General features: G+C 46.2%; 1 protein-coding gene and 1 long non-coding RNA gene across 2 annotated transcripts in view; both read right to left on the bottom strand.

Annotated features, from left to right (window-relative positions):
- Positions 1 to 2,187: 2,187 nt before the first annotated feature.
- On the bottom strand, positions 2,188 to 4,166 carry LOC311529896. Its single transcript, XR_014713888.1, has 3 exons — positions 4,034 to 4,166; positions 3,451 to 3,604; positions 2,188 to 2,274 (listed from the first exon to the last, which is right to left on the bottom strand). It is a non-coding gene; the product is annotated as an uncharacterized lncRNA (long non-coding RNA).
- A 6,534-nt stretch (positions 4,167 to 10,700) lies between these two features.
- Positions 10,701 to 26,305, bottom strand: part of TOP1 (DNA topoisomerase I) — an 84,858-nt gene continuing 69,253 nt past the window's right edge. Inside the window, exons 12-21 of the mRNA XM_084645556.1 lie at positions 24,713 to 24,900; positions 23,851 to 23,995; positions 22,608 to 22,751; positions 20,734 to 20,919; positions 18,828 to 18,896; positions 17,886 to 18,000; positions 16,526 to 16,653; positions 14,800 to 14,894; positions 13,527 to 13,676; positions 10,701 to 12,145 (exon numbers count right to left, since the gene is read on the bottom strand). Of these exons, the coding sequence (XP_084501682.1) occupies positions 12,043 to 12,145; positions 13,527 to 13,676; positions 14,800 to 14,894; positions 16,526 to 16,653; positions 17,886 to 18,000; positions 18,828 to 18,896; positions 20,734 to 20,919; positions 22,608 to 22,751; positions 23,851 to 23,995; positions 24,713 to 24,900 (1,323 nt within the window). The 3' untranslated portion in view covers positions 10,701 to 12,042. The remainder of the gene's footprint in view (positions 12,146 to 13,526; positions 13,677 to 14,799; positions 14,895 to 16,525; positions 16,654 to 17,885; positions 18,001 to 18,827; positions 18,897 to 20,733; positions 20,920 to 22,607; positions 22,752 to 23,850; positions 23,996 to 24,712; positions 24,901 to 26,305) is intronic.

Here is a 26,305-nt window from a genome sequence, read left to right on the forward strand (position 1 = left end):
CCCCCCACAATTTTACAGCAGGGTCCCCCTCCTCACTCCCACACAACACCCTGGAACCTCCCGATTTCTGTAAACAAATCCTCTTCCTCCATGCCCTCTTTCTCTAGTATGGATTGACATTCAGAGAGCCTCTTTCAGGCTCCCCGCACTGCTGCCTGGAGTGCGGCTACTTCTGGGGCAAAGGGCCTGAATCTAGAAGCAATTGGCGCACAGCATAAGCAGGGGTACATTTTGGCCCAGGGAGTGGGGCTGGGTCGAGTTAACCTCTACCGAAAAGCACCCCAGAGAACTGGCCCATCCACAAACAATGGACGTGGAATTCAGTTCTTCTCTTTCGGGACGGCAAAGGGCTAAGTGAACGTGGCCACATTCGAACCCATGCTGTGAGGTAGGCTAGACGCTTTGGCCACGGACTGATGCCAACACACCCTGCAAAGAATCGCTCCGAAGGCTCTGAACACTTCCTTCTGCATGCACACAAGCCTTCGGTCATGGTCTGGGCTCGCATGATACGCAACATATCCCTCTACCGGACAGAGTCCGAGCTGCTCTGGACGCTAGGAATGCTCACCAGTGCCCTGTACTGGTAGGAGTCAGGCTTACTCTGGCCCAGCTTGAATGTACGAACGTGCTCCGATGCCCTCTGCTGGATGGAATCAGAGTTGCACAAGCATTTGTGATTTTTCATGCCATCTTAGTGTGCGGCACGCAAAGATATTCAGACTCCTGATATTACCAACTGGCAGCTTCCAGCGCTTCTCCTTTAACCAATGATTTTGGAGCAGGAAGAGCAGTGCCCTAGTCCTCACTTCCCCTAAGGCTACAGGTATGTGGGCTAGCTGCTGATCACAGTGTCTGTTACATGCAGCGATAGGTGGTTGTTACAATGTGAACATTTTTCATGCCCCAGGTTCAAAACCCCCCGTGAGGCCTAAGTCTTGTTTTCAAACTAATGGCTGTGTTTGAACTCAAGCACTGATCCCATTTCCAGGCAGACAGCAGAACCCCTCTCCTCCCTTCCAAGTCCCAAAGAGCCTCTAAGGCTTTTGACAAAAAGGGGGATTTGCTTCAGTTCCAGGCACCAATGCTGTTGCACCAGTGCAGATCCCTAGCGAAGACAAGGTAAATCATGCTTTGGATGAGAGCGGCTCACCTCTGCGTGGACCTGGGTAAAGAGCACCAACTCACAGGATGGATTACCTTGGCTACGGCTTTGCAACACAGCCAGTTGGGAATTTTGTAACTAACCTTTTGGGGGGGGGCTGGGGGGAGGGAGAGGGGAAGAGTGGTAAAAATTACAATGTCCCAAAACTGAAACTCGTCACAGGAAAGAGTCGGATTTGATTAATTTTTCAACACGAAAACATTTGAAAAAAGTTTAAAAATCAGCAAAATGTTTCATTTTGACATTTTCTAAATGGAGAATTCCTGTTTTCTTCTCTGAAATGCCTTTTCATTTTGCAACTTAAGCAAATTATAGTAAAAGAAAACAAAATGTTAAAAGTGAAACAAAAACGTATTATTGACCCACACTGAAATTTTACTTATTTATTTTGCGATTTTTGGGTCGCAAACATGTTCCAGATTTAGATTTTCCATCCTGATTCAGGACAGGAAAACTTTGATCTCTCAGATTCTCACAGGATGGGAAAACCATTTCTCACCCAGCTCTATGTTGCTCTGGGGCACCTCCAATGCTGGCTGGAGTTGGGGCAAATTCCCCAGCATAGGCCAGGCCTTAAAAACAAGAGCTCCCCACTTCACAGTCTCAAACACTGTTCTTTGCCCTTTCTCCAACAAGGAAAAGTGACAGTACTTATAATGCTGAGGAACCCAGTACATACATGATAAATCAGTTTGCGTCCTGTTACAAGCATCAGAACTCCTGCACACCATCTCTTTCTCCTGCAGCATTTACGTCCTACAGCATATTTTTGTACTAGAAAAACATTTCAAACGTATAAACACAAACACCATATATTCTATTGTATATAGGTTTATATACGATCCTTATCATACCAGGAGATCAAGAAATTGATGTCCAGTAGCCTTTTCACAACATTGTGTTAATCAACAACACATAACAAGAGCATAACCTGAAGGTGGTTGTTTAGAATTTGTGTGTAAATTAATTTATGCTGACAACATCACTTTTGCAATACAAGGCAAAGATCTCACCACCTTCAGCAACTCTCTCTCCACCGACCTGCAGAATACTTTCAGTAGTGGAAGCTCCATCCCAAAGCCACCAAAATCTTGGTAATAGCCTTTCACCTAAACAACAAAGCCATCAAAGAATCACTCAGTGTCACCTTTTGTGGTCAACAGATCCGTAATGAGCCCTATCCAAGTACTTGGGCATAACCCTGGACAGATGCTTGACTTTTAAAGCTCATCTGGCAAAGGCACATGAAAATGTAAAAACAAAGACTAGCCTCATCCCAAAACTTTCTGGCACTCGGGATGACGATCCACCCACACTTGGAACAGGGACTCTAGTACTGGTATATTCAATGGCTGAATATTGCGCACTCGTCTCTGCGAGTAGCTCACTTACCAAATCGCTGGATGTACAGCTTAATGCTGCTATGAGAATCATAACTGGAACATGAAAATCAAGACCCATTCAATGGTTGCTCACTCTGGCACATACACCCCGCCTAACATTCACACAGAGAAAGAGTCTCCCCCCACCCTTGTGAGTGCAATCAAACCATGGCCAGCTTGAACTTACCAATTCATGAGGACCTCCAGAACCTTCTGAAGACACACCTGAAATCTTGCAAGCCTTTTTGGGGTTGGGCTAAATACTTAAAGTGTCCACATGCAATCCTAAGGTGCCCTGGGAATAATTCTGGGATAATGCTCATGTCCCAAACACATCTGATGGCCGCCACCCCCCAAAACAACTTTGAGGCTTCAACCTACCCTGGAAACAGTGGTTGACTTTGAACCATTCCAGAACATCGCATGGAAGATGCTGTCATCTCTTACACATCTGGGAGATGAGAGACAGTGCACAATGTGACTGTGGACACCAGCTGCAAACTATAAATGCATGCCCACTTAAATCATTGGCTGGAAGCATCTCAGGTTTGCACCAAGCCACTTGTGAAGCTACTCGCTGGCTCAGTAATCTGAACGTGGTTATGTGAACGTTGCTCATCACCTCTCTTGCCATATGAAAGACTGCCCCAGTCCTGCAGACTCAGAACCCCTTCTAATAATGAATTAAGCATTGTGACTAACATCTTTCACATGTGGTTTGTGCTTTCTCTCATCCCAGGGGGAAAGTTGTGTGTGCAGTGGAGTGTTTTGTTTTGGTAGGGTGTTTTGTTTTGTTTTTCTTAAACACAAACGTACACACTGCTATGTGTTAGAGAATGCAAGGTCAGAAAAGTGCACCTTGCACTTTGGAGCAGAAGGTGAGGTTTGAGACGTCCTTTGTACCTGTGGGAAGTCTCTGCAGTCTGGGATCAGCCCCTCAGAAACTTCTGTCTCTTGCACAGGTGGCTTCATGTCGAAAGTTCTGTTGTGCCCAAGGAGAGACTTTCTGACTGTCAAAGCATCAGTAACTCACAAGGAATTTGCAGTATTGCCAACCCTAAACATTCAAAAATCAGGAGTCAGACCCCAAAGATATCATACAACTGGCCACAAAATATATAGTCTTTTTTTGGGGGGGGGTGGGGTCCGTCTTGATTTTTGACCTCCTCTTGCCCCGCCAGGTGCTGGGTGCCTGTGGGTGAGAGAGAGACAGACACCTGGCCCCTGCTGCCAGAGTTCTCACTGATGCTTGAGTGCCGAGCTTCCAGCTTCTCCCCACACCCCACCTCCTAATTAACTGTCTCCTCCCAGCTGCATCACTACTCCTTCTCCAGCTCAGAAATTAAATTATGCATCCCCTAAGTCCCCACATCAGTTCTCCCCCGGCCCCAAACCTGCTGCTCCTGTAGCGCCAGTTGCTCTCCTTTCCCTGCCCCCAGACATAGGGTTGCAGGGATGAGGAGGGGGAAGCCAAGAGCTGACGTACCCATTGTCCATAGGAGAGGAGGACCGGAGCTGGCCTGAGCGACTGGGCTCTGTCTACTCTCCCCTCCCCTCCTGTCAGAAGGGAGTCAGGGGCTCTGTCTCTCCTGCTTTCCCCACAACCTCCTCTTGGCTTGGGGTGGGGGAGCTCTGCCTTCTTCCTGCAGCAGCTCTGAATGGTGGCTCTTCTCCAAGAGGTAGGCAAACGCAGACGACATCCAATCAGAGGGAGCTTTTCCCCTAGGCAGGGCTGCAGTTCAAGAGAGGGCTGGAGCTTCTGGCATCATAGCTAGGCTGGGCCCCTTGAGAACTGGGAACACTGTATCTGCTTGACAGCACATGGCAGATGGAGGATGCTGGTGGGGTGCACAGAAAACAGAGCAAGCTGGTTCACACAGAGCCCCAGGGGGAGATTTTCCAAAGCTCCCGAGGGATTAAGGAGCACACGTTTGTTAGCCGACGGCCAAGGATGTTTGGTGAGGTGCCAGCTATGCCCGTTTATACCATCCGTGACTTTAACCGCTAGGACGCACTGTCCCTTCGCGGCGGGCAGCCCGGGCTAGGCTGACGGATGCCCCAAGGTCCTAACCACCCGTGACTTTAACTGCTAGAGCTCAGAGCTCCTTCGCAGCGGGCAGTCAATACTGACTGACAGGTGCCCCAATGGCAGCACTAAGAGCCTCTCCACACCCGTGACTTTAACTGCTAGAGCTCAGAGCTCCTTCGCAGCGGGCAGCCAGGATTGACTGACAGGTGCCCCAAGAGTTTGCCCCGTGGAGGCGGCACAACTCAACGCTAGGCTCTTAGTACTCTCACCTAATGGCCAGGCTTTAGAGCCAAAACGGCTGAGGTTCTTTAATTGTGTTGGCTGCTTTACAGTAAACCAGAGAAAACAAGTCAGGCTTATGCACAAATGGTTACCAAAATTTATTAAGCTAGATTCTAATCATGTGGTTACAAAATTGCTAGTGCCTACTTATTTAAATGTAGAGATGTTACACACACAAACAAGTTACAAAACTGAAGCCACAATCCCAAAGAAAGAAAACAAAGTATAGAGCTCTATTTCAAAATATGTGTACACTAAAGATAGGAGATCAGGTGTGGGTGCTTCTTACCCTCCTTGCATCTCTCGATTCCAGCGGTGCCAAGCCAGGATCGGTCACTCAATTCCACGGAAAGACGAATAAGGGACAAGGCGTAGGGACCCTCTTAGCTGCAGAAGCCTTGGGAGGCTGTCACTTATCTGACCAGCAGATAGATAGTGAAAAGCACTCAAAAATCATGGTGCTGTAGGTCCCCTACTTATACCTCTGTACTCCTTTATTCTCTTTCTCCTTTCTTATGCCAAATTGAGGCTGGTCTGTCGGGGTGACGCCAGCTTTCGCAAGAGTAGTTTACACTTGCAAAGGAGAGAAACAATAAGTGTCGACTACTGGACATTTCTTTTATCAGGGTAAATATTTTCCCAACTAGGATGTTGGTGTGTGTGCATCACGCTATTTAGTTGGGGCTAAGAGCCATGTCTGTCACAGGGCCTCTGCCTGCTGTGAGCTTAATCCTTGTATCTGTTCCCAGAGGCACATTGTAGCAGCACACCTGTGCTTTCACAGCTTCAAAGGCTGTGCTGGAATATATGTTAAGTGCCCTGTTCCTGCTTCCTCCTGTGTTTCCAGCAATGCTGGTCTGAAGGGGGGGGGGGGGGGGCTGGCTGTCTGGCTACAACGTTGCATTGACATTTAGTGGGAACTGGGCTCGAGTCCTTTAGGAACTTTGGAAAATGCCTCCCCCAAATGTGGAACTAGACAAGTGCCTCGAGTCACTTTGGCCGAGGGGAAGAGCACACTGCCTCCTGCTGGACAAGTTACTTCCAATATGCTGTGTCCCGAGAATGGCAACAGCTCCCCCCACCCTGGTGCACCAGGGCTCAGAGAGCAACCTCAATGACACACGTAGCTGCGGGAGGATGTGGGAACTGAGCCATGGTTTAGCCTTTGGATGCAAGTCACTTAACCTCTTTGGCCCTGATGCAAAGCCAACTGTCGACAGCGAGAGTCTTCCCATTGACTTCAGTGGGTTTTGGATTAGGCCCTGTGGGGCAGATTTCCAAGTGCTCAGCATCTACCTCTGGAGACAGATTTCCGAGAAGCTCTCCTATTTCCAGAAACACTCAGCCTCCAGCAGCAACCAGTGTGCTGAGACCTGTGTCTAAACACCCTCCCCTTATTTAGCTGCCCAAAAGGGAACTGAGCTTTTGAAATCTGGGCCAGTGTCTCTCTAGTTTCCCTATCTCTGAAATAGGGATAACTGTGTAACCACATAACAGGGATACAAGGTGGATTAATCAGCATTTGTAACAGTGCTTGGAAGATACCAACTGTCAGGGATAGTTCTCTAAATAAGAGGGTCACGGCTTGGTCACTCACTTGCTTCTATTATTTTGGATGCATACAATGTCTTCTCCTCCCCTGACCCTAAAAAATAAATAAATAAAAAAATGTGGTCCTTTGGCAACACTGGGCTTTCTTCACCTGTTTCTAAACTAGCAAAAGCCTGGCACTTGCTTTCATGTCCAGATACAGTTTTGTCAGCAAGTTCGGCAGGAACAAGAATGGGTCTTGCAATCAACAGCCATACACGCAGCAAGCGAAGGTCCAAGATATCACCACCTACAGTATATTTCAGTACCAGAAGTTCACGTTGCCAAGATCTGCGTTCAAACAATGGGCTAGTATCACTTTAAATTATTTCTGAATAGACTCGAACCCCTTGTGTTCTCTCACTTGGCAGCACTGATCACATCAAGTATCATGTTTCATGCTGGAGAGGCCTTGGAGCTTTGTATTTCCTGCTTGCTTTCGAGCAGACAAAAGAAAGAGGGAATCCCCGGTGAGAAGCGCGGTTTCCCTGAAATATGGGGGATGTGCTCAGTAACCTTAGGCACCAGAAAATAATCCACTCCAGAGTCCTCAACTATTGGACAAGGGGGGGGGGGGAGGGTCTGCATATACAGAAAGGATATTTTTATCCCTCCATATTGTTCCAAACATGAGCAAGCCGGAAAGGCTCAGGAAAGCTATTTACAGAAATACGGACGTTCCCGTTCTCTTGGCATGCATTTTCTGCAGCGTGTGTTTGGTTTAAAAGGAAGCCTTCCGAGTAACCTGAAAGTCAAATCGCTGCAGCTACCTACAGACAGCAAATCACAGCAAACAAAAAAGCATGTCTTGAAATATAGCAAAGAATAATTCAGACAGGAAGCCATGCTTTGTCCTCAGGCTGCTGAAAGCATGGACTTACTGAGGGGTTATTCCTAGTAGAACACACTGGATGTTGAAATTGGCTATACTCTGACTCACAGTGTTTGGAAAAAAAAACAAAAAATCATTAGGGTCATTCAGATTTGATGGAAAATGCCTGCAGCCTGGAGGATCATCTGGGCACGGGTGGCATGGTCATCAAAACCAGTGGGTAGCCCCAAAATCATGATGCTTTCCCCACAGATCTTTAGAGCACTCACAAAAAGCAGGAGCATTCCTGTAGAGTATTCCTCCACAATACTCTCAGGGCCCCAGCCCCTCGCAGCAGGCAGCCTGTGGGACAACCACACCTCGGCCAAACCCTGGAATACAAGTGGCACAGTACAGAAGGAAGCCCGACTTTAACTTACATGGGGAAACCCTCACACGTCTTCCTTGCCTCCCCACCCTTCCCTCATGAAGCCAGAAGGGTGTCCAAAAGGGAAATGATGCAATCCCGATCCAATTCCCCCCTGCCTTGGAGTGAAATTTGTCCAAAGCTCTGCTATTCAGCAAATGGAGAAACTGAGGCACAAAGAGGTGAGGACACGGCAAATCAATGGCTAAGCCAAGAATAGAGCACCAGGTCTCCCGACGCTCACCCCACAACTCCACCAACAGACTGCACCATATCAGAGCCTTCAGCATTTCTCCTGTTGTGAGTTCTGCACTGGACAGACTGGAGCAGGTGCTCCGACGTAGCTGGGCTTAGTCCTTTCTCTGCGACACCCCCCCGAATCACACTGCTAGTTTTATCACATCCATTCAAGTTGCTGCACGTTCACTATTTCCTCCCACTAGTAGGTCTCTGAGTGAGTTCAGCATTGGGAAAAAGTGCCAGTCTGGAGCCCTCTGTCCTGCAGCCAGTGGCCGGACAGGCTTCCAAACATGGGGCACAGCCCAAAGCCTAGTGTGTAGGGAGCAGCTGTAGGGGTGGGAGGGCAGATTGGCTTCCTTAGCCTTTCCCCCCGCCCCGAAGCTGCAGATCATATATGGGGTGCAGTGCTGAAGACCATCAATGCAGAACTGGTTGAGACCATCACCAACTCAAACGCTAATGAAGTGGGGCAGGTGGCATTTGCTGGCCTGAGGAAAAATAAGGTACAACTGGAGTTTCCTGAAGTGTCACTCAATTCCCTGTGCTCTGAGCCAAGGGTGGTAAGTTCAGGTCCCACGGATAGAATGGCGGCTTCTATCCAGGGCTGACGCTCTACAGCAGGGGTGGGCAAACTTTTTGGCCTGAGGGCCACATCGGGATTCCAAAACTGTATGGAGGGCCGGGTAGGGAGGGCTGTGCCTCCCCAAACAGCCTGGCTCCTGCCCCCTATCCACCCTCTCCCACTTCCCGTCCCCTGACTGCCCCCCTCAGAACCTCTGACCCAACCAACCCGCCCTGCTCCTTGTCCCGACCGCCCCCCCCCGGGACCCACCCCCTATCCAATCCCCCCCAGCTCCCTGTCCCCTGACTGCTCCGACCCCTACCCAGACCCCCGCCCCCCTAACAGGCCCCCCGGGACTCCCATGCTTATTCAACCCCCTGCATCCCCTGACTGGCCCCCACCCAGAACCTCTGCTCCATCCAACTGCCCCCTGCTCCTTATCCAATCCCCCTGCTCCCTGCCCCCTGACCATGCCGCTCAGAGCAGCATGTCTGGCAGCTGCACTGCCCGCCCGGAGACAGCCCCACTGCTGTGCTGCCTGGCAGGAGCTTGCAGCCCCGCCGCCCAGAGTGCTGGTGGCACGGCGAGCTGAGGCTGCAGGGGAGGGGCCGGGGGCTAGCCTCTCCGTCTGGGAGCTCAAGGGCCAGGCAGGACGGTCCCGTGGGCCAGATGTGGCCCACAGGCCGCAGTTTGCCCACCTCTGCTTTACGGCCCTGCAAGAGCAGAGTGTGCTGCCCTGTTCTTTGAGACAAGGTGGATGCCCCCTGGTATTTGTTTCCAGTTTCTCTCTAGAGGAAGTTAAGGAACCGAAGGGACTTTTTGTAGAGGGCCAGGAAATCTCCTGTCACCCGGCCTACACTCCTCTTCTACTCCAATAGCTTAAAGCACCCATGGCGGCATGAGCCATTGCTAAACCCATAATGGCTGCTCCATTCCCCAGCAGTGCACCACATCTCCCATTCGACAACTCACTGCTTTCCAACACTCCCACTTATCTGTTCCACTCCCCTTGTATAGCCTGCACACAGACAGGAAAGCCTTCAAGAGACCAGCCTCATCTTGAGACTAAATCTCCAGAGGACAGCCCTGCATTGTACAATGAACTCCCACTGACCGCAGGGGCAGCTCTGTGCGTGGAAAGTTTGCAGGAGTGGGCCCTTGGAATGGAATGATCATTTTTAACCAGACACTCATGTTTTCACATACATACAAATACACTCAAATCCAGTCTTATAGCAAGTGTAAGAAGGGAAGCTGTAGGAGCCATCCAGCATGACGGTGTACAGCAGGTTCAGCCTTGGTGAAAGTCAGATCATCTCTCTGTTGTCTGTCAGCATTACCAAGACTGGAACAGAGGAGGAACAGTCGCCTGAGTTAAAATGAAGTAATAATCCTGTATGGCCACCCCTTTTTCTTGAGTCCCCACCCTCCAACTGGACTGCAGAGTGCTGTACACTCCCCCCACCCCCAGCACTGGGATGATATTCAGCATGCCGCAAACACTACACAACAGCTAGGAAGACAAGTGAAGACTAGTTAGCTAACACAATGCACAAGGAACAGTTTATAAAGGCAGCACAATGACAGAATGTCAAGGCAAACACCTTTGACTGTGGTAGAAAATTCGACGGGATCCAAAGACCACTCAATCAAAATCTCAATTTTAGAGCTCATCAAAAATCTGGCCCTTCCAGGCACACAGTGCCCCTAGTACCACACCAGGCCACAGTTTCAGAGGGTAGAGTGCCACCTACTGAATCACCAAAAGCACTTTTTGTAACACATGGTTTTCTTTGAAGCTCTCATATCCATCTACTGACCCAGCCTAAGAACTATGTTTAGTCTATGAGCTGCAATGAGATTACAGCTTGAGGTGTTTTTTGTGTAATGGCAGTGACCCATTGTGCTAGGTGCTGTATAAATACAGTGAGAAAATCTCTGTCCCCAATCTAGACAGACAAAGGGCGGGAAGGAAGTCAGAGGTACGGGTGAAGTGATTTCCCCAATGGTTACACACTAGACCAGTGGCAGAGCTAGGAGTACCCCACAATTGTCCTGACTCCCAGTCCAGTGACCATGTTATGGCAGCTTGCACATGTTGAGGAGGAGGGATAGCATGTTGCTTTGTTGCACCTAAGCCACACCGCTCACTGCTGGAGGCTGCTGTTGGCCCCCGTGGGTAGTTGGATGGAAGAACACACAAACGCCAACGTTCGGTTAAGTTGTAGGAATTTATTTTAAATAACCTACAGTTGATTAAAAGGGAATTCATGATAAAAATAGAAGATACTTGTTGAGGAAAGACTGCGGGAAATGGTCTTCTCACACACACTAAGCTAACAATGCCTCTAAAACTAATGATTATAGCAAAAAAAAAAAAAAGGTTTCACATTAAAATTCTGCTTTTTAATTTTTAAAATTTTTGTACACAATTACAAAAGAAAAAAATAAAAGCCCTAAAATCTTGATTATTTTTCCTTTTTTGGACCAATGCTCATTTCCCTCGAAATTTATTGACCTGTGAAACTTCTTTTTACACAATAAAATCTTTCAAGTAAAAGAGGGGAGGGGGGTTAAAAAAAAAAGGGGGGGAAGCAAAGAAAACAGTCTGCCAAACCTAAAAAGTGGGTATTCTTGAAGTGTATAGAGCATGCTCAGAACAAAGGATGATGGGAAAATTGTTTGTCACTGATTTCATTTCTCCTCAAATTCCACACTCATCCCTCCCCCCCACACTCATCCATCCCTCCCCATTTCCCCCCCAAAATCTACACGATCTTTAAGATCAAGAAGAAAAACGTTTAAATATTTTAAAATAATTAGAAGAAATAAAAATTCACATTTAAAAAAGAACACTCAAGTCAGGAAGCATCTTCCCATCATGCTTTGCTTTGAACAGATGTGGTGGGTTGTTTTGCGTTTTTATTAAATTCATGTTCCAATGCCACGATTGTTTTGAGTAAAACCAACAAAATATAAAATAAAATAAAAGCAGGTACCTCCATGACCATCGTGACAGCTGTGTCAGGTGCGTTGGGTTTTAAAATTTTGTTAAATTCCTGAAATGGGGCAGAGGGAGGGGCAGGGGTTTAAGGAGTCCATTTTCTATTAAAATATAGAAGTTATTGCAAAACCCTAACTGTAAAAACGCACCAATATAATTGGATTTTGTATACAGTAGCTAAAGATCCCCCAAGCTCTTCAGTGTAATGATGAATTTGCCTGGTGGAAGGTTGACAAATCCCCCATCCACTTGCCCTGCCTCGAGAGAAACAAAACAAAACCAAACCAAACCAAACCATACAGCTAGAATTTGGATCTCTGAAACATTTTTAAATAAGTTGTCCATAGGACAACTGGCTCAGCTCCTTTATAATATTTCCAGGTTTATCTTTTCTCAAAGATGTTGGTTTCTTTGTCTGATGCTCGCTTGCCCCTCCTTACCCCCTCCCCCACAATTAGGACAAGTAAGGCTCACAGTTTATCAATCTCCCTAAAACCAGGCTTCTTCCCCCCACCCCTTTTTCCATAAAATCCAGCTCATTAAAAACAGGTTAAAACTCATAATCTTCGTCTGCCATGTCAATTGCCCAGGCAAATTTCTCTCGTTGGGTTTTGTTATAAATCTTCTCTACAGGAATCCCCCACTTCTTACACCTGAAGGAGAGAAGGAGACAAAAGTTAGTCACCCATGCTCACAAACATGCTCTCTTAATAGGAGCACCTGTCCGAGGATCATTATTCTTTTCGCTCCAATGCAACATTTTTCCTGTTCTCTCCTGTGCCCTCCTACTCACTGGCTCACACAAAGCTGGTCCCCCCCAGGTTGGATCCTCCCACCAGTCTTGCCAATTCTTGACCAACTCAGCTTGCTGCGAGCTGTCCCACTCCTTAATATTTGCAAAGAGAGGCTAGGCTAGGCTAATCGGGGACAGGACTCCATTGTGCTTGGCCTGGTACACAAAAGGTATACGACACAGTGCTCGTGTCAAAGAACTTACAACCTGCTACTCCTCCTTCCCAATCTCACCCACTACCCACCCCGCCTGCTGCAGATTTACCTCCCTTCCCACAGTCCTCGAGGTCACCGACATGCCAAACTCAAGGGCATAGGCACCCTTATATGTCCCCATCACTGTTATCACAGGTCACGTTTGAGACATTACTGCACAACATCTTTCCGATGCCACATGGCAGGCTCTGCAGCTAGCAAGTCCAAGCTGTTTTAGTCACTCGGAGTGATTACTTTGGGATGGGATTTAACTCACAAGGATAACGCTCAAGTTGCAAACCATCCTGCAAGTGCCAGTAGCAAAGGAGATGTTAGGATGGCTAATGGAGATCACAGGACAGGTGTATCTTTGCTAAGAACCATCCAGGCTGCTGAAGAGTTTTTTATCTTGTCTATATGGATGCATTGAAAGCATAATGGAAATCTCTTGGCACCAGCCACCTCTTCTCAAACAGAAGCCTTTGCAGTAGGAATTTCTAATACCGTAGGCAATTTAAAAGGCTGAATTCACCATTGACTGCAGAATCCCCAACTTCTGTGTCTGACAAAGGTTAGGTTGAGACTGTCCACATCGCAAGCCACTTCCCATACAAAACTGGCATGATCGCAGTGTCTGCTCAGAAGGGGCTCAGGACTGAAATAATGAGCAGGATGAGGTGGCTGGCCAAGAGAAGAGAGATGTGCTAGGAGAGCTGAGGGGGAGGGGAAGGAAGTGTTCACAGCATGCCTGTCTCTAGCCTCTACAGATGCTAAATTAAGACACCAAAATGTAAGAAGCAACAATGTAACAGTCACTGCCCTTTTGGTCCCAGAGACACTGTGGTTCCTGCTGGAAAGTGCTCTTAGAAAAAATGACTGAGGTCGGTCTAAAATACAAAAGATTCAGAGAGGCTGAGATTTCCAGGAGGGTCAAGCTACTGCCTGGAAACGGATTACTAGGCAGAGCTGTGCTAAGCCTCCCACCACTCTGGGACAGTGCACACAGCACAGGGGCAGGCGGGAATCCTTCCCCACATGGCAGCTTACCAGGCAACTGAGATCCTGGGATCCAGGTAGTTGAGTTTGGAGGTGCCCAAGGCAATTTGCTTGTTCTCCTCTCTGTCTGTGGCCTGAACCTCCAGCTTCATCAGCTGCTCCTCAATCCTCTGCACGGCTTTTTTCTTACTCTCCACTGTCCTGTGGATGAGGAAAGAATCAGGGAACAGTTCAGAAAGAGCTAGGCCTTCGTGGGGGTGCATTATTATCCTATGGGGATCCCAAGGGACCCTAGTAACTCGCACCTTCCCTGAAAAGATCCAGTTCTTGGCAAATGATACCAGTCAGCACTGAGGTGAAAGGTGACAACACTTTAAACAGTTCAATACACGAAATCAAGAATCTGGTATCAACTAAAGCTATTTGATAACGTTTTAAGGAGGCAGAATGCAGTTCCCCAAGTTGGAATTTGTCCAGGACTCTAGCGGTAACATTCCTATTCCCGTATAAAGAGAAACCCCAGTTTAAAGCCAGGCAGTCCACTCCTGCATGAAGTGGTATGAGATCATCTATTAAGCACAAGAGTGCAGTATTCAGTCTGATCTGAAAGGGGGTCATTTTTCCTACTCTGTTTGTAGAGTACCCCCTTGAAAGTCTAAGTGCAAGTGTACGCTCCTATCTGGTTTTTGCATTCAGCACCCAACACGCTGCTCTGTAGTTTCTACTGGAGCAGACACTAAGATACCAACCATCTCCTACTCTGTGCACCAGAGGGAAAGCACATTGCTCAGCAAACTGCTTCCTGGGAGAGGTAGGTAGGTAGGGCCTGTGTGGCGGAGCAGAACAGAGAGAGGTTTGGACAAGTCATAACAGAATGATTTCTTCACAAGAGACTGAAAATTAACAGAGTGAAGACGGCCCACTCATAGGATGTGACCTGGGGATTCTGAGGAGTGTTCTGCACTCTCCTGTCACAGACATGCTTCCAGTCTCTCTCTAAACCATCAGCCACATGCCGAGCTCATGGAAGCTTTGCGGGTGAGGGTATGTTTTGTGAAAAGCAGAGATCCATGCAGCTGGCTAGTGACCACGTAAGAAGCGGCAATGACAGACTACATCGTGCTCCTCAGCTAGGTGGCCATTTGCTAATGCAGGCTCGAAAGCGTGGGGGGTGGGGAACAAAAACTCAGAGGATCATGGATCTGGAGGGAAGGGGGGAGGTATTTAAAGCAGCACCGCTGAAGTAACAATCCCGTTTGGGGCTGTTGCCCTGCGCTGCCGCGTGAGACCTCTTACAGCTTATCTGCACTGAAGCCAGACTTACTTTTTGGACTTTTCATCCCTCCGGACCTTGGCATCAGCTTTGGCGCTTTTCAGTTCTCTCCTGGCATCGGCTAACTGGTCCTTCTTGGCATCAATCTAGAAGAGGCAAAAACCCAGAGAGCAGGGTGGGAATTAGGAGTCACACCCACAAAGTGTGAACGACTACAGAAGAGGGGTTCACTGACATCCAGGTCAACTGTACAAACCTCCTAGCAGATTCGCCACCTGTATCGAAGGGCCTGGGATTCAACCGGTGAAGTATACGTCTGAGTGGGACACGAGCCTGGGGCTTTAAATAAAACCTCACACACTGGGCCTACATTTTCAAAAGTGACCAGTGACTTAAGACACCATAATGGTGTCTAATTTGCTATGCACTTGCCCTCTGACAATCAAGCCCATCCAAGGTGAACACTGGAAAATGGAGTCACTCCAAATCACTAATCACTTTTGTAAAAATTGGGCCATTGGTATTTCAGATGTGTTGTGCACAGAGACCAGCTTGGGGACAGTGCAGAGGGGATTATCTTTGTCACAGAAAGGGGTTCCTGTGGCATTAGGAATGTACAGTTCCAACCAGAAGGTAGTAAGTAGGATAAAGCCTCTGGTTACTGCTCAGGAATTGGCATCTGAGCAAGGGAACTGAGTGGAAGTATAGTAGGATTTGACAAAGCAGAGCTGGCCAATAGCCCATTTAGTCAGTTAGCCTCTCTGAGTATGCTGGATGCAAACCAATAAAAATTCATCTAAATATACCATACAATCCCATGGAGGGAAATTTCCTGACCCCGGCTTGTGATCAGTTTATGCCCTGAATCATAAGGATTCCATGCTCTTGATATTTTTTGGAAGATTACAAGCACTGAATCTAGACAGTCAGTCTTAGCTTGGGATCTAGTAAGGTTTAAAGATTCCCAGCTCCTTAGTCCTCAACTGCTATTTTGAAACTCTCCTCCTCCTCCCAATGTAACAACTCAAGTCAGTTGTAAAAATCAGGGGTGGGGGCAGCCAGGTTAGGTGTTACAGAAGCAAGAGAACACCCTAATGCTAAAACAGAACACCTTATTGAGAGGGTTATTTTAAAGTCAGGCTGTGAACAGACCTAGCCACATTTTGACCTCATGGCCTTCGGCAGAAACAATCTGTAAAGGAAGAGGTCGAGTTAGAGGAGTAGAGTGCACTGCACGCAAAAGCTGAATTGATACAAAGGTCTACCAGGCCACTCTGAAAGGAGTAGACACCTGCTCTGGTTTCCTTTCAGGGCCACAAATCAGAGAAAAGGACTGTGGTTTTAAGTTAAGTGTCCTCAGCGTGCAAATCAGACTTTGCTGAGGGGAAAATGACATGTTGCAAGGAAGATATTCTAGGGACTTTTTTGGCTTAGAAAGCCAGCTCATGACCTAGGCACCTGGTTGGTTGGCTAGGGGGCAGAAAGTTAGCTGAGAGGTGGCAGATTTCGTTCTATCCAAGTGAAAAAGGGTGCTTGTGTCTCAGACAGTCTGTCCTCAAGTGGAAGATTTCTTTTTAAAAACCAGAGGACTCGTTACAAGACAGAGTGGTTTCAGACCCAGCCACACTAGCACTCCATAGGCAGTGGAAAGTGGACTCCCCTTCAGTGGGATTTGCTACACCGCAATTAGAAGCAAATGATGATACACCCACAACCAAAAGGAAAAAAAAAAGTGATTTCTAGCTCTGCCTTTAATCGAAAGGAGACTAAAAATTACCTTGGTTTGTAGATTCATCATGGATTTCTCAAAAGTCTTTGGTGGCGCCCTCTGGTGGTTACACAAAATAGCAACAGCTCTGTTGGCACGATTATAGGAAAGGATCTTTGCTGGGATGTTCTCATCCGCTGAAACAGTCGAAAAGCAGGTGAAACGAGTCTGAGAGGTTGAGCAGCCACGGGCATGCGCCGTTGCTTTTACCGATTCATATTCACCAATGAGGCTAAGTTAGTCTGAATTCATCTCTAGTATGCCAGCCCCATTTAAATCCCAAACCCAAATTTTATTCTGGGACCAAGGAGTTAAAGATGCCATTTACTTCTCTTTGTGTACCACAGTCATGAGTAATTTCAGCAGAGAAGAGCTCATCACAGTCAACAATGGAGAGGGACAACATATCTTGCAGTCAGAACAGAGTAAGTCAGGATTGTTCTTGATAGTACGTAACCTTGGGCCTGACACTTAACCGTGCTAAGCCGCCATTCCCCCTTCTGTAGGAAGGACGGTATCTCCTTGCCTTAGAAGGAGGGCTGAACCCATGTCTTGTGCAGCATTTGGATGGATGGCGTTACAAAAATGGCCAAGTACTAATGTTGGCCTGCACGTCTGAAGGGGGGATTTTCCAGGACACAGCCACTCTCCCTCTCTTCCGACCTCAAAGGGTCACTTCTAGAATTTTAAGTTTCATAAGATAAAAGACACCCATCGAGACAGTGGGAGGCAGGTAGGTCCTGGAGACCTAGCTGTGCTGGCTGCAGCACACCTGGAGATGATGGTATGAATGCACCAAGATGGCTGTAGGCCAAGTCTGCATCACCCCAGTCCTGGAGTCACTGGCCCATCCTCAGTGCAAGCCAGTAGCCACAGGGCTGATTTGGCAGCTGTGGATTGGCTAGATTGCAGATCCCTCAACAAACTCTCTCATGTCAGCCATGCCTCTTATGTTGGGGGCTGCAAGGGGAGTAGCATAGATCTAGAATAGCCAACCCTATGCCACCTGGCATTTTAAGGGAATCCCTAGGAAGCTGGTAAAGTCCTCTTTGAGGTTGCCTTGTGCCACTACAGTGGGACAATACAGCCTTGTGAGGGACCAGAATATACTTTCCCAATAATCTAAACACTTCAAGGGAGGTCAAACTTTGGAACTTAAGCCGAAAGAGGGGAGAGTTTTTGGGGAAATCCTAAGCCATGTTTCATCCTAAATAATTTGTCCATCCCGTTCCTAGGGTTTTGGGCCTCATTATCCAGCAAGACCATTTTGTACTCACTGAGGCACCCCGGGGATCCACCCCAAGGCATCACCACCACACAAATCATCACCACAAATGAGGCTAGGTGGTCCCAGACAAACAGCACTTACGGGTAGTGAGTTCTTTTAGCTGTTGCTGTAGCGTGATGGAGGCATTGTAAGTACGGAATACCTTGGCTGTCAGGCCCTCCATAAGGTCTTGAAGATGTTTATTTAAGATACTGGTCTAAGGGAGCAGAAAGAGTTTGAGGTTTCAGTCACTCCAGCATTAGGACTAGAATCCTTCTGAATATTTTCATCCTTGCTAGACTCACAGTCTTGCCATTGGACCAGAGGTTTAACTGTGAATTTCTAGGTACCCACACTATGATCCAGGCAAGGAGAATATGTAACCTATGCCTGGAACCTTGCCATGTCTTCCTTAGGCCAATATAGGAATAATGGAATATGTGGTAGCTACAACTATTGACAAAATGAACAAGGGGCTGGGGCGGAACTGGGCTGTAGATCTGCATTGATGAAGACTAGGGAGGAGGAAGAACCAGCATCTGACGTGATCACTTGAATGAATGGCAAAGCAATTCTTCTTCCTTCACTGTTATACTTTTGGCCCCAATATGTGGGGGTGGGTCTGTCTCACCTCAGTAGAGGCACTCAGCTCCTTCACAGTGTTTAAGCTGATCTGAGTGTGTGTGTGTGGGGGTGGGTAGCAAGGCTATCACCTCACACGTCCCACGCCTCCTCCCCATGCTTAGGCTGCTGTTGCATAGCAACAAGCCCTTAGTCGGAGCAAGCCAGTCTGCTTAAAGACTAAGATTTTAGACCAGTCATGTAAATGGGCACATCCCTATGGAGACAAATGGCCATTGCCTCTGTGCCAGTCTTTGCCAGGCCCACTGGAAGGAGACAGATGAAATCGAGGCCTTCTCTGTGGCAGTACGATTTGCTATTGGCTGGCCAAAACAACAGAGCCATCGTACCACATTCGTCTAATAGCATAGTAATAATCACTAGGGTTAGAGTAAGGAGCTCTGAAGCAGTATTGCTGCTTACATTGAGTCTGTCAAAGAGGTCATCCTCAGGCTGCTTGTTCTCCATGAACAGCTGTAGATTCTTAAAAACCTACAAGAAAGGAGAAGGGGAAAAAATACTTCACAAGGCAAAGCAAGGAGACTAGATGGCCCTGGGGTTTGGGAATGGGATAGAGAGCCTTTTGCTTCTGGGTTCCCAGTTCAACAGTGCCTGAAGGTCATTACCTTCTAAAGGCTACCTGGTCATCCATGTGAGAAGAGTTGGATCCCATTCCAAGTGGACAGGTATCCACATCCCAAGTCACCACTGAAGCTTGTGCTAACAGTCTCTGCCCTGGCAGCAGAAGAGCCAAGGAGTGAATGGCCCATCTCACACCTCTGAGGTGATCCCTCTAGGTCAGAGCTGAGGGAGACTCTACTACCGCCGTTGCTATTAATTGCCCTGGTTAAAGAGAGAGCCAAGCTGGCACTTTTCCCTGGCAGAACAAGGTTACTCTCGGAGCATCCTTGCTATCCAGTGTGCACCCTAATCCTTCTCCCATTGGGCAGAGTTGCCATCTCAGGCCCAAACAAGTGACGTAAACTGCCTTGGAGCCCTGATACAGCCACATCCCTTAGTTGCATTTGATGTTTCATATAACTACACCACAAGCAGTTACACTCAAAAACAATCAAGGCTTCCTAGATTATGCAGACAGACCATGAATCCCTGCTCTACATGGCTCTGAAATCACTTGAAAATTCAACTTCCAGGCTTTTCAGCCCCACATTTTGATAACAAGACGACATCTAATACACAGAGATTTCTATTTCCATAATAATCAATTCCCCCACTGCGAACTCTTAAAGAACACACCCCAAGAGGGACTAATGCCAATGAATTTAGTAACAGAAAAATAGATTTTTCTTTCTTAACCCCTGTGACACCCTCATTTCTATAACAGCAGCAGTTTGAAAAAAAAAGTCAACATTTACTGCTCTTCGCCATTCAACTTGTCACAGCATTACAAACACTGTATTTTACACACTGTGCTATGTGCATAGTTAGTGGGCCAGATTCCTATCTCTTACACCAGAGTAAATACAGCATAAATAACTCCCTGGATTTTGTTTAATGCCTCTGCTTATACTGAATGGATGGAGATTTATTCTGGAGCGATCCAAGTAACAACAGAGATAGAACTGGTGGACTGAATATAAACAAAGCAAATAAATATTGCATGGAACAGGAAGGTCTCAGTCAGCAGGTATGTACTTTGTACAATAGTTCTTAGGTCAGGCATACTTCAGCGAAGCTGCTCCACTGATTTACACCAGAGTACCTGAGAACATGGCCTAGCCCACTGAAGGCAAACATTCAGACGTGAGCTTCAAGAAAAGCAATCCCTAGTATAATATCCAGGCACATGTCCATGATACTTGAGGCATAACTCCAAGTTTGCTTACTGCTACACTAGTAACAATGCAGCCCGGTACTGGCCACCCTGTGCCCTTCATGCTGCTGGGGAGGTTTGGCTTTTGCACCTGTGGATATGACTGTGTCCCAAAAACGTCTACCACCGAGAAAAAAGCAGGATGCTAAGGCTGCAGACTAGCAACCCGTCCACATAATGGCTTTAAAATAACCATTGCTGGTCACATAGGTATGGCATGGATTAAATGGCCACCAGCTCAGAGCATGGAGACCTTAGAAAAGGAGAAAACTTCAATAAAGGTGGTTACTTCACATCAGAACCAGGCAGGTGGCAGCCTTACTCCTCCAAAGCACCCACAGAAAGGGAAGGTCAGAAGATAAGCTATCTTATTTTCTGCCTTCACATTTGGATAAAAAACGACGTACAGGAACTGCCACTTCTGGAGATTTTCCACCAGCCAGTTCCTCCTTTCCTTGCAACACTGCACGGGGACAAGAATGAGAAACATCTCACCCTCTTCTCAACGGGGACTTTGTTGTAGTATCGGATGGAGTCTTTACCGAGGAAGTCAAATTCAACCATGTATTCCTGGCCATCCAACTCCGGATGCAAATTAATGTGTTCCACTCGGAGGGAGCAGCAGCCAACGGTGTCCGCTGTCTCCCCTTCTTCCTTCTCATTACCAGCTCTCAGGGCAAGCTACAAATTGAACAAGAGAAGGGGAGGTGGGCAAATGGAATCAAAATAAGAGGTTTAGCATTTCAAACTGCTCTGGTAATTTATGGATTGTGGGGTCCTCTAGGAGTTTTGTCTGCCCAGTAACCAGGGTATTCCGATTTAGCGGGGTACAGTGTGTGCCTGATCCTTGAAGAGAAGGGGAGTACAGACATTCAGAGAAGCTAAAGACAGGTAACTCTCAAAAGGAGAGGTTTGAAACTTAGATTACTGACATTAAAATATAAATAGTTGGATACACAATGAAGTGCCATGGAAGTTATATGCCTGGAGCCAAAAGAGGGAGAAGACATCAAAAGATACATCAAAATCAGGATAAATAAAAAGTTGATTATATTTTAAACTGGATTTTTTATATAAATTAAAACATTAAAAAAACCCTGTTTAAAATTAAATTTGACATTATGACAACCTATGGTAAGCCCTAATTTACTATAATTAGTAAAATTATTTAAATAAAAAAGAAAGCTTGTGCCTTAGTTACTTTTGGTTTCATTTTAGCTAGCAGTTGCAGAGAGAACATATATTAGTGTTCTTCATTTGCACTAGTTTATTCAAAGGTGAGAGACACTGACAAAGCTGACCAAACAGGAAAGCTTTTCCTCTTCCAATATAGGCATACAAACCAGGTGGGAGAGGATGAAATCTATTAATGCTAAAGACATGGGACCAGATTTTCAAAGATATTTAGACACTTTAGGATATAGATAGGTTCCCAGTGGGATATTAAGAGCAAATAAGCAGGTTTAAAAATAAGAATCTGCATAAGTGTAGATTGCGCTATATGATAGCTTAAATAAATGTATATAGCTATAGCGTATCCTCCTCGTTGGCCAAAAGTACCACCACATTTAGAGGCTACATATAATTGCAAACAAACACGTTTTAATATTACCTACCAAGGAGAATGAACCTTTCTTTAGGAAAATAACTAAAAAGTACACATGCAAAACAAGATTAAAAGCAATTATTTACAAAGTTTCCTGCTTGCTAATTTAAATCATGACTAAAATTATTGTGATTTAATTCAATCCACACTGATCAAAATGAGTAATTAATTGGTCACAGAAGCCACACAGCAGTGCTATCACTATTTGGGACACAGTTTTAAATACTACAATTACGTAAACTTGGTGACGGACTACAGTTTTCTTAAGTGTGGCAAGAGGAAATAGCACAGTTCACGTCAGAGTCGTGAGCTTCATAACTAAGTGGTAATAAAAAGCAGAGCATTTCAGTAGGAGTCAGAAACCACTGGAAGCCAAGGGCCATACACCCACCTGCAGAGCTCCCACTGATCCAACTGGGGGACTCTGGAATTAACCTAATTGTGACTTTTGTCTGAACAAAACAGTATTGCCCAACGTAGCCAGGTTCAGTATGGCAATTTATTGATCTGGATTTCCAGTTAATTGGGAGGAAGTGGAGACCAGAGTCACTCCAGGAGAAGACCTCTGGGTCCTCTGAGGACTGGACTTCTAATAGAATAACCAGTAGTTCTCTCAAAGCCCTTCAACTCCCTTATTTAATTTGTGCAGTGGGTGAGCGTTTCTATCAGAATTTTATTTGGGTTTAGGGACAGGTGCCCAACAGCCCAGCATCTTTATTCAGAATGAGGCAGGAAGAGGAAACTGCCAGAAATCAACCCTCACTTTATCAATGAAGTACAGTGCCACAGCTCTCTGTCGCACTTTCATCTCTTTGGACTTCCAGTCTTCTCGATATTGATTCCGTATCTTATCCACACACTTCTTCAACCTCCGAGCCGTCTCGTATTTCTGCCAGTCCTTCTCACCCTGCAGAGACAGTCACAAGAAAGTCAGCACACCTGAAAGTGAGCAGCAGAAGCAGAGAGAGTTCCTACTCAAACCTATGTGCACAAAATCACTGGGAATTCATTGCTCAAAGTTCTGCCTGAACTAAGTTCTCATGCAGTTGCACATCGTTCAGTAGCCATGACATCAAGTGCCTGCACAGAAGTCAGAAATCAGATGAGAGAGGTACTTGGTCTTCCAGGCCCCTCAATGTACAAAGGTACCCCCTACTCTATTAAGGAGATTGCAATTTTCTTAGCGGTCCTCTTCTCACAATTAGAGACCCACTCAGTAAAGCCATAAAGACAGCAGAGTGAACTCATTTAAAAAAAGATTTGAATAGCACATTAGATGTGTGTGATGATACGGTTACTATAGGTCAGCAGAAATGATGTCCCACCACACACTCAGGTCAAGACTCTTATTTCGCTCCAGGGGAGCCACCGACTAAGTGTAGTGGCTCTCTTAAAAACAGGCAATTTTCCTGCTGAGAAGGCCAAAAAATCTGTTCTACTAAAAAAGGAAATCCAATTACCTTCAAAATCTCATCATTTGTTTTACATGATTTGACAATTACCAGCTATCCGTGCCTACATAGGGGTTTGTTCTTCTCAGAACATCACCTTCGCCTCCATCTTGCAGTGAAGTTACATAACTGGATTTATGCCTTTTCAATTGACTGACACCCAGCACGTAGTTAGGAATTCACTGCATGATCAGGCAGGAGACACTGGGGCCAAACTTAGAGACAAAACTGGCAGAAATTTTCTTCTACGTTTACTCCAGAGCATGAAAGGCTCCCAACTAGGACGGGAACATCCTTTCATCCAGAAATCTGAAAGTACTTCATAGATATTATTCAACACCCCTACAGAATAGCTATTACTCCCTATTTGGCAGATGCGGAAACTAAAGCAAAGTGACTTGCCCAATATCACACAGTGAGTCAATGGTAGAGTAAGAAAAAAGTTGGTCTTGCCTCCCTGTCCGCTGCCTTAACCACTAGATAGCCACACTCCCCCCCTTAAGAGAGTTGGTTAAGATGCAGCATGGCCAAGCAACCTTCCAAATAAACCATTACCTTGATTCTAGAGCTGGGGTTCAACATGATATATTTAATAGATCCTTGGATGTTTTCTGTCCATGACACCAACCAGGTCACCTTGTTATCGTGCCGGACCTCCTTCCATTTGTGACCTGGAGGAGGTGGGGGAACTTTGGAATCCCTGCATAAGGTAACAAAAACAGCGAGAGGAAAGAAGTGGTCTTAATAGACCCCAGGTGACAAAATATAGATGACCAGCAAAGATTAAAGTGTTGATGGACAGCAACAAATATTAAACAAGTCTCTCTCCCTACTCTAGTCTGGGCAACTGCATTTCTGTAGCGGGATAGTAAGATGAATCAAAATGAAAGTCAAAGATCAAGAGATACACAGTCATGGTTATGCTTCTTATGGAATTATTCCCTTTTGTTAACTATTGTGATAAGTAGCATTGTTGGGAAGCTCGTTGCTTTGATTTGGGGATGTTTCTGCAGCTTCACTGGTCTACATGGAGAGGGAGAAGTCTGAAGACCCTACACATTGGTCTGTTGCCTCTTAGGAAACAAGAAAAAGTGGGAGATCCATACATAAAATAAATACCCTTTGGCCCCAAGGGAATAGAACGTAACAGGAGCTGCCCTGCACTGTAACAGCAGATGCTGGTGTTGATCAACACTGAGGTGTGTGGACAGAGCTCTGTGTCTGTCTTATGTAAAGAATGGCTTGTAGACAACTGATGCTTTCGTTATACTTCTCACCCTTCAAAACACCTAAAATGACCAAGAAACCCAACACATGAACTTTTGAATGCTTAGATGCCATGTCAAGTTACATATATGATAAAAAAAGGTTATCCTAACTAGTAAGCAAAGCAAGGTGCAAAGCATCCCATGCTCACTTGCTGCAATTAATGATGATGTCTTCTGGCATGATCCGTCTCTTCAGCATGCCCATTTTGGGATGGTTGCCACGCCCTCTGAAGAGACCAGGGGGTTCAATCTTGAAGTTGGCGATCCTCTCCTTGTGGTTATCCATGATACAAAAGCCATATTCTTTTAGTAACCGCTCATTCTCCTCTTTGATTTTCTAGGAAGACACAAAGCAGGGGGATTGCACTGCACCCAAAGACACCAAGTAGCTCAGTGACAGAACGAAGCAAAATTAATTTATTATTTGTATTGCAGTAGCACCTACAGGCCCCAATCCGGACTGGGGCTCCATTGTACTAGGTGCTGTACAAACACTGAATAAAAGGCAGTCTTTGCCCAGAACAGCATACAATCTAAATGGCAAGACAAACAGAAATAAAGTCAGGAACTAATAGTGAAGGCTACGATTTTGTCACAGATGTAACTGAATTCATGACTTCCAGAGACCTAGTGACTTCAGACCGTGGTGACTGGGAGCTGCAGGGTCTCCCCACTACCCCTGGGGCGGGGGACCTTGGGGCTCCAAGCTGGAACCCCCGCAGCTACCCAGCCACTGCAGGCAGTGTGGGGACTCTGCAGCTCCCCATTTTGTTAGGGATATTTTTAGTAAAAGTCACGGACAGGTCACGGGCTTCCGTGAATTTTCTTTATTGAAACTGCAGGACCTGTCCGTGACTTTTACTAAAAACATCCAAGACAAAATCTTAGCCTTACTAATAGGCTAATGTAATACATGCAACATGTACAATTTTTTCTAAATTTGTAATTACATTTCACTTGTCTCGGACCTATTTCCCCAAACCAACTGCCTCTCCATTCCCCTCTGTCCATGTGCCACAAACATCAAGTTTAAGGACTTTTGATCCACTGCATTTAACATCATGTTGTTTAAAGAAACAAGCTTCTCACTTTGAGACCTAATAACACAAGGTTGAAAGGTATGAAGAAATCAATCAATGCATCCTTAAATGAAGTTGCACCAACTGAGAAGTGGACCAAAAAAAGCCCCTTCTACTCTATTAGTTATCTGGGGTGGGGTGCGTGTCAACCAATATTTATCAAATAAAAAGCTGAAAGCCAGAAAAGCCAGGCACATGCTCTTTTCCATATTGGGAACCTTTGAATCCTGACACCATGGGGTTCAACTGTATTGGGAAAACCATCCCCCATCCAATTAGAGGAGCTCTGAACCTCACCACTTAGGACAGTTAAACTAGAATTACATTACCCAAGGCACTACATGGAACCAGATTTAGATCTTGTGATAAGTTTCTAGTTCTTACTAAAGTGGGTATCTAGGGGTTGTGTGGGAATGGAGGGAAGACATGCAGATACTCCTTGAAAAAAAACCAAACTCTTTGTCCTAGTAACACCGTGGTGCTGAAGGAGAAAGGGCCAGAAATGTTTTATCATCAGAAAGAGAACTGCAGTAGGTGGAGGTTTCTTGCTAAACATTGCTCTCGACATATTACCTATGCAGACATGTTAGAGGAACATAAGTGACACAAGGAATCTCAGGGATGTTACTAGGAAACAAGCCGCTGGCCTCTTAGTCATCACAT

The sequence above is a fragment of the Lepidochelys olivacea genome (genome assembly GCF_965140295.1).
Source record: "Lepidochelys olivacea isolate rLepOli2 genome assembly, chromosome: 13".
Lineage (NCBI taxonomy): Eukaryota > Metazoa > Chordata > Testudines > Cheloniidae > Lepidochelys > Lepidochelys olivacea.